Source organism: Saccostrea echinata, unplaced genomic scaffold (genome assembly GCF_033153115.1).
Source record: "Saccostrea echinata isolate AGI-Se365-2 ecotype Australia unplaced genomic scaffold, CSIRO_AGI_Sech_v1 ptg000083l, whole genome shotgun sequence".
Lineage (NCBI taxonomy): Eukaryota > Metazoa > Mollusca > Bivalvia > Ostreida > Ostreidae > Saccostrea > Saccostrea echinata.
This window is the reverse complement of record NW_026889832.1, coordinates 249,465-258,452: the sequence shown is the minus strand read 5'-3', so window position 1 is coordinate 258,452 and position 8,988 is coordinate 249,465. Positions and strand designations below refer to the sequence as shown.

Here is an 8,988-nt window from a genome sequence, read left to right as displayed (position 1 = left end):
TATTTCAGTCCAATTCAAACCTCTATGTAGATATTTCTGAGCAGAGCAACAGTTCTCACCAAAGTAGTACATTCTTATATGCAAAAGTAAGGTGCCTGATTTGAATTTTGTTTTAATCTAAATCTGCCTGCTTGTTTGTATTGCATAAAACAGTTATATACAATTATTGAAAGGCACAAAAAACATTTTATAAATAGAAATGATGTATTTAAAAATAATGAATAAATAATGTAAGATCAATTCAATATAATTTGCCTCAATTGACATGCATTTTTCATACGGCATAATGATTTTAACACATGTTCAATTGCACGCAGAATTAGGTTTCTGTATCACATTATAAAAGATTTTGAAAGCTTGAAAATTAGGGAAATGTATATAGATGCATAGAAATACAACAAAGATATGAAACTGTTTTTAAGCAAGGCATACACTTGTAATGTATGCAAGGTCACGACTTCGTCAAAACGAAAGTACAAAGGATAAAAGAAAAATGGCGACTGCGAAAGAAGATTGTGATATCGAAGCTTTTGAGACTGAATTTTTAGGACTACAAGTAAATCCAAGCGAATGTCAGAGTCAGGGTATCCGTATATCACAACATCAAGTAAAGAACAAAGCTGGAGGTTATGTTTACGAAACGGATCTAGAGACGCAGTTGATTAGGTTTCTATTACTAGGATCTTCAAAGTTGTTTTATCGAACCGAAAGCTGGGAATTCACTTCACAGGATGCCTCATGTATTTCAGTGTGAGTGTTCCTGTAAAAGAATAATCCAAGCTACACATAATATCGAAAAAAAGTAAAGATATTCAAAAATGACAACGTTTAAACTAGACTTATCTCTTACAAAGATGCTTTAAGATGTAATTTACTTGCTTTTCAAATACACAGTCATTTAAAAAAAATGATTTACACTGTTTAGTAATAAACGGCCGAGAAATGATTAAATAATATTTCAACAACATTCCAGATTTTTGTTTTGACATATTTTTCTATTTTGCACATGTTTGTTAATGATTTAAAGACGTACAACACATTGGGGGAGATAACTCTTGCGATTTCAATAAAACGTTTAATATAACGTTAAATTTGACGTAAATTACGAAGCGTCAAAATGACGAGCGATGCGATCCCGATGTAATTAATGTAAAAAAAAATATAGAATTGAGGTTTTTATTGTGGTTTCTTTAGGAATACCAAATCCTATCCTTGATCATTTGCGCAATTGCAATAAATCTCCCCCTCCATAAAAAAGAAAAAAAAAACGACAGGTTCCTTGAACTTCTTTAATTTAAATTTAGTTAATTAATTCTTTAATATTGTATTTATGATATACAAAAAGGCTTTTTTTTTTTAATCTAAAAAATGTTAATGCTACTCTACATTGCTTTTTCCTGTTACAATCGGCCGCATAACATTGAGAATAAATATTACCCGTATATATTTCAGAAATTGCTTATTCATCTTCATTTAAATGCAGATGTAAAGTTTTATATTTTGTGATAAATATAATGTTCATTACATTTATTACCGGTATGTCTAAATATTATCATATTACGAAAATAAACATTTTCTTGCTTTTCGTTTCTTTGAAAAAAAAAAAAAATAAAAAAAAGTAACCGTTTTCATCAGGTCACTGATCAAAGAAAAACAACTCTGGATCTAAAAATGTAGAGGTGCATGTCTTTCCTCCCCTTAGCTGATTTATTTCTCCTGTTTTCCGAAGAATTGTGTTTTTTCCCCTCACAAATACACAGATACATTTACAGTGTGTCGCAAGGAACACAAGACGCAGCACTGTTAAGGCGTACTTTGAAGAAATCAACAGAATATAAACGTGCATAAATACATACCTTTTTAAAATGAATTTTAATTTTGTAAAGGTACTATATTATCTTATGACTTTAACATTCTTTGAAATAACATTGTATACCCCGCTCTGTACTGAATTTGGTTTGGTCACGTTATTTGATAGTCACGTGATAAATGCATGTAATGTGTACTGTATGTAGGTCACACACAAATTTCAATATCGCAAGGGCATACCCTAGTTAAAATTAAAGATTAAAGTAATAGATTGTTTCTACATAACTTGTAGTTTATAGAAAGTGCTGCTGCTTTAAATAGAATTCGCATTTTATTAGTTTAAATTTCAAGTTATCTTGCTAATGTCGAAATATGTGTGACTTTTACCAAGTATTTTATGTATTTATTAAGTTATGCTATCGATTTCAGGAAAGCAGCAGCACTTTTCAAGTTAAGGAATATGTCCATTATGTGTATTCAAAAAATGGTCAAGATCTATTAAGTGTATTCCCTTGCGAAAAGGCGATTTAATAAGGCACCTCGGCGTGAAACTTGCACACCCAGTAGACAAAAACACGGTAGAATTAATTCAATACATTCTCTCGATATTTTTTAAATAATGGCACTAAACAAACATTTCAGATTTGTATTAATGGTCTAACTAAGATTTTCAAATAATATTCTGTTTAATAATAAAATGCATTTTTCACTGTGAAAAAATTACTTGATCCGCCTCTCACTGCACATAAAATGCGTCAAACTTTACCATGATGACGTCATGTCGACAAGTGCACTGCGATCAGTGACTTGTTTATATCTTGCTGTGTGGGATTTAACTAGCGACAAAAATGAATGCAGTGGTAAGTTTTGATGTAGTTCATTACTCTTATGCAGTTTAGATTCGCAAATTATTTCATTTTCCGTTATTGTGAGGAATTGGTATATTTGTGTGATGTCACAGTAAACTTTTCCCGTATAAATTAGGCCCCGCCCCCTTTATGCAGCCTTAACAGAGCTGCGGAACTGAAAGCCAAAGTTTATACAAATTAAAGTAAGTATCAACAGTGAAAAATTATTTACTGAAATTAATACAACGGTTGCACCCCATTGAGAAAATCGTTTCAGTTCGCATTTCCTCGAATAAAAAACAAAACGATTGATACCAATGTAGATGATACCATTGTAGATGATTCAGGCACATGAATAATTTTAATATTGATAGATAATTTACAATTTGGTACAATTGAAGTTAATATGGACAAATACATCATTTATATTTATTGAAACAACAGAAGGATACAATATTCGGTGGGGGTGGGGGTGGGGTGGGGGCACCCCTCTCGTTTGAAAACAGAAATGATTTAAAACCTATATGTACATATATTCCATTTTCATCACAAGAGAGTTGTACATACGCCACTGTTGGTTCACTTAAAAAATAATATTCAGTTCAAGTAGAAGTCATATAAAGGTTTGAACTGCACGTGTGCATGAACTCCAAACCGGATACGTGGTCATAAATTCTTTAGAAAAATATAGTTTTATTAAATATAAAAATAAAAAAAAAAAATTAGAATAGCAAAAAAATATTAGTAGTCAATATTTAATCTGTATAAATGAATGAAGAACATTACTTTATAGGAGTTTAATATGCCAAATATATATATATTATGCAGACGTAACCGAAGTTTTTTTTTTTTTTTTTTTTTTTTTTTTTTTTTTAATCAAGTTCGAATGTCCTGCATGGCAGAGAAGAATGGAGGGGGGGGGGGGGGTCTTAAAATTTCAGAAATTGCACGGGTACGTTAAGGCAGTACACAGATCATATTTCGGCGAATTTAGACTTTTTTCGTAAAATTTAACATTGATAAATCGGAAAAGCCATAGATAAAACATTAACTATTATTATCCATTGTATAGACATCATTCAGTCTTGGGCTAAAAGAGGCACTCCACTACGACGTCATCACGTGACGTCTATAAATAGAAAAATTGCCTTAATGAAAAAGTGAAAAGTTCAACACTACCCCGGGGATAATTCATTTCTTTTTGTGAAAATAATTATGTAAAAACATCACTGGACCATGAAAAGTGCTGCTGGATTCCTTCTCTCCAAACACAGAAAAAAATATTCCAAAGTTTCGCATGAAACCGTACCAAAATTTTTACATTTTATACATACGATCAAGGAATTGTCATCAATTTATGTTAACCACACGATTCTAGCAGCACTTTCCAGGTACTATGGAATACAAGCTTTCGATACAAACAAAAATTATGTTTCACAGTATGCGGCATAGTGTTGAACTTTTGCATCTTTGTTGTTATAGAGCGACAGAGGAAAGGCTGATCGATATTTCAAAGCACTGCCTGTGTTCATTACAAGAAAACATGCTAAGAATATATCAGCGTACCTGATTCATAATCTTTAATTCCTTATGAATTACACATAACATCCACGGTATATGCTTTAAACTCCCATTTCATATATTTGTTTACATGAATTCTCGTCACGTTTCATTTTCACTCGGCAAATATTTGATCAATAGTTATGACGTCATGGGTTTGGTATTTAACCCCCGTGATAAATACTTAGCTATTCATACCACCCCAAAACGACAAGATTTAGTTAATATTATGTTTTTGAATGATTCCATTCATTTCTTGGACCTGAAATTAAACTTAAGATATAGATATTAAGAAATCACTATTTGTAAAGATCACGTCATACAGCTTACTATGACGTCATATTGTAAAGGCAAGTAGGATATCTCAGATTTAAAGTTTTATATTTGTGAAAAATATAATGTTCATTACATTTTTTTAAGTAAAAGATATTTTCTAGCTAGGAATTTTTATTTTTATTTGTAGAATCATAGCATTGCTTTCGTCCCAAGTCTGAAAGACGCTGTGAGAAACGTAACTTACGGAGATAGGGGGAGGGGAGATTTTCAAAAAATTATCAAGAACATTTTGATCATCAGTTACAAGAACTAATTATTTTTTTTCAAAATCAAACGACAGATTTTTTCATAAAAAATATATCATATGAAAATCACGCATTTTTCAATGCAAAAATGAACCATAGTTTTTCAGTTTAAATTCTTCAAAATCGTTTTTCTCGAAGTGTACCTCTACAAAATCACTTTGTTTCTGTGTTTAATAGTTAAACGATCGATTCAGCAAATTTTGACAGCTAGGCTAACCTTAAATATTCTTAAATAAGGGATTTTATAGTTAGTTGGTTGAAATTTTTTTGTACTCATGATCAGCCAAAGGGTGGTAACTTTAAGAACTTCCTGTCCAAATTCGGCTCGAACGATTTTGACCAAAATGTACATACACATAGTAGATATTGTCGTGTATAAGGTATACAAAAATAGCGAAAATTAAACGACAGGAAATTTTTGGGGTAGGTGTGTTGTATATCCTTAAACCACAAATATTCTGTAGATCAATGTTGCGCGGAGGTAACGTGCTTCCAACCTTATCCTGCTTAAAATAGGGCTTTGAATGTTGGGAAAGAAACTACATGTACTTCGATGTTTCTGAACTGCGCGAATAGCACATTCTATAAAATTAATAGCGGTCGCCATCATCTCATAACTTAAAAAACTTTTCCCGCACAGAAACCTTACTGAGTACACAATGAAATTTTTATCAACTTTTTATTAAATAAATACTATTTGCGAGAAAATATTTCTTTTTGCCAAAAAAAAAAAAAAAAAAAAGTTTTTATCAGTTTAAATCTGTTCAAGTTTGAAAGGTTTGTGAATCCTTGATCCGCCTCTGAATCCATAGAATCATAATATATGTTTGTGTATTGACGTCAAGCGACTAAAATCATACATGTAATGAAAAGTCTACAAAATAATTGAAATAAAGACAAACAGTGCTAAATACACTCTTTAAAATAACTGAAAGTAAGTCTATCTTTGTAAGGTTTCACGACATTAACTGAAATTTACACTGTGGTGGAAAAAAAACCCAAAATTTTGAATGTTATCTGTCCCTAAGGATAGAGTTAGCTTCTCTATGTATAGAATGTCTGTAGATAGGAATGATTTTTTTTTTACGTAAATAAATAAGGCAACACTTCATATCTCTCTGTTCATATATTTATTTTAGAATTAAATAATTTCAAGAAGATTTAGGATTTATCCTCATAACAGAATACTTACCATGAATTTCAGTCTTTTGACGTAAATTACAAAAAGAAGCCGGTAGTTTTTTTAGATGTCAGTCAATAATCATACAAGACGCCAATTATTGACCACCAGGTTCAAACTGAATGGTTTTATTAAGTAAACTATTCCTTTATTTCAGTACATGTATTTTTTTCAAGTTTATAGAAGTTTATATGTTTTATAAGTTTTTATTCTAAAAATTTAAAAAAAAAGAGAAATTTATTACAATTCATTTTATAAAATTCTTTTTGTTTTCAAAGTGTGAAATAATAGGAATTTGTGTATGGAGTATCCATTGCATTGCTGACCTTACGAACAAGAAATGCATGTATATTCGTCAATAATTCATAAGAACTATAACATGTGCTTAATTCTCAGTTATTTGGTCACCGCTCTAAATCGGCCGTTTCATTCGGTCTGGCAGCCGGCCGATTGAGAGAGATTTTATTGTATATTGTATATTGTTCTATTCCTTGGTCTTACATTTGTTGTGTCATCTATATATCCTTTTGATGCATTTGTTTAAGTAAAATTTATTTTTACAGAGGAGAGTGGTGTTGAAAACAAAATATAAAAAGGCATTAACGTTAACAATAAATTATTTAAAGTAAGCCGTTAAATAACATACTGTATACACAATTTACTAAAACAAATGTCATGAACAATATTGATTTATGATTATACTGATTTACGATCTTGTACTGAAATAGCAAACTTAAAAACTAAAAATCATTGAAAAACTTCACAGTTGTCGAACAGCAGCTCTACGTAAAAGACCATTTATCATACAAAAAAAAAAAAAAAAAAAAAAAAAAAAAACGCATAATAGTAATATTTCATTTTTTGTGTTTCATTTTTTTTATAGATTGATCCAAGATGGCTTTGGAAAAAAGGTAGTTGAATTCATCAGAGATTTCTCGGAAGAAGGTCGTGCATATAGACAGGACACCTTGTTATTCGCATTAGCATGCTGTTGCAAATCTAATGACCCTGAAACAAAACGTGCTGGGTACCGTGCATTGCCATATGTGTGTAGGATACCAACTCATCTATTTCTTTTTATTGATTATTGCAAGGAAATCAGTAAAGAAAAGTACTGCTCAAAAGGATGGGGGAGACAGCATCGTAAGGCAGTCAGCAACTGGTATATTAATTTTGGAATGGAGGAACAAAAATTGATGCTTTTAGCTCAATATTTGACAAAATACAACAAAAGATGTGGTTGGACTCACAGAGACATTATTCGGCTAGCACATCCCAAAGTCAGCGAGACAAACCCTGCTTTAAAATACCTTATTGCGGTTGCAGTGAAAGGTAAATGTTTTGCCGACTCGAGCGATTTTATCAACAATGAAAGAAAGAAAACGCATTTTGGCACTTCTTTTCTGGCCGGAATTATTGATTACTTTGACAAAGTCGAAGATGCAAAAAAATCAAAAAACATAAACACTATTGTGGACCTCATCCTAAAGTATAGGTTAGTTCGGGAACATATTCCAACTTGCTTTCTGGATGAGAAAGACGTGTGGAAAGCTCTTATTAAGCATATGCCAATGACGGCAATGATGAGAAATCTGGGGAAGATGTCCAGCTTAAACCTATTTCGAACGAAACGGGAGGCTTTAAATGAAATATCATTTGAAGAACAATTAATAACTGACAAATTGAAAAATAAGGAACTTATTTGCAAAGCAAAAATTCATCCATATGCTTATTTTGTGGCACTTATTAAGTACAAACAAGGAATGGCAATGAATGTAAATTTGAGTTGGCCAGTTTGTCCTCATATTGCTGACGCTCTTGAAGAAGGATTCTACCTTTCTTTTTCAAACATTATGCCGACCAAAAAACGTTTTCTTTTGGCTGTCGATGTGACATGTGACATGCTTTTGACTGAGAATATGTGTAAGGATGACATACAGCGTCTTTCCTCACTTGATGCTGCTATCTTTATGATGATTTTAACCACAAGAACTGAGTCTTTTTGTGAGACTATCCTCTTTTCAAATGATGAATATTTGCCTATTTATGTCAATCCAAATGACACATTTGATGATCTGAAATGCAAGATTCGTGAAAAAATAAGCGAGTATAGATCCTCAGTATCTGATGCTTCTCTTCCATTCAAATATGCCATAGAAAGACGAAAGCTTGCTGATGTTTTTGTGATTTTCACAAGCTCTGATAAATCTCTAGGTTATGTGCATCCTGCACAAGCAGTCGAGTTTTATAGACAATCTTCAGGAAAGAAAGATGCACGGCTTATTGTTTGCGAAATGGCATCATCTAGACACTCTGTTGGAGATATCGAAGATCAATATACTTTGACAGTCTCAGGATTTGATTCCCATGTACCGAAAATAATAAATGAATTTGCCAAAAGAATTATTTGATGAAATATAGATACAGAGACATCTACACGGTTAAATAAGATATAAAAGTGAATGAATATTTTAGATAAAATTAAGTTTATGTTTGCATGGGTACACTCTGTTGTACCAGTATCTGATTTTTTTTTAAACAAATAAGACTTTGTTTTCGAAATTGTTAAGTAAATAAATGATTTTTTTTTTAAAAAATAGTAATGTTTATATGTAGTAGAAAACACAATACATATAGTTGCATATAGCGTGCACCCCCGTTCAGTATCTGTAATCATAAAAAATCTGGAATGTACAAACCTCAATGGTGATCTGTAAGCATCCATCTTTTTTTTTTACCCCATTCATTGTTAATTAATTTCTATACACGTACGCGTACTCGAATGTCTTTTCATCTAATATGAATAGAACGGAATGTAGAAACCAATAATGCCTAGTATCTACGTTTAAAAACCCACGCTATAATGTTTAAACCAATGGAAGTTATAGCCATTTATAGTTCAGTCTAATCAGATTTACAGCACACGTGCATACGCGTGTTTTCAAGAAATCCGTATATCACGTATTTTAGAACATTATATAATATCCAAATATATGGAATTTATCTCTTT

General features: G+C 31.6%; 1 protein-coding gene across 1 annotated transcript; it reads left to right on the top strand.

Annotated features, from left to right (window-relative positions):
• The first annotated feature begins 488 nt into the window (after nt 1-488).
• Nucleotides 489-8,389, top strand: LOC133176851 (RNA-binding protein RO60-like). Its single transcript, XM_061311912.1, has 2 exons — nt 489-750; nt 6,862-8,389. The coding sequence occupies exons 1-2, from the start codon at nt 494-496 to the stop codon at nt 8,387-8,389; spliced, it is 1,785 nt and encodes a 594-aa protein (XP_061167896.1). The 5' UTR covers nt 489-493.
• The last annotated feature ends 599 nt before the right edge of the window (nt 8,390-8,988 follow it).

Bases quoted from the DNA above. Each gene is read 5' to 3' on its own strand.
- LOC133176851 (XM_061311912.1), top strand. From the start codon at position 494: ATGGCGACTGCGAAAGAAGATTGTGATATCGAAGCTTTTGAGACTGAA. The intron at 751-6,861 runs GTGAGTGTTCCT...TTTTTTTTATAG, and splicing joins GATGCCTCATGTATTTCAGT to ATTGATCCAAGATGGCTTTG.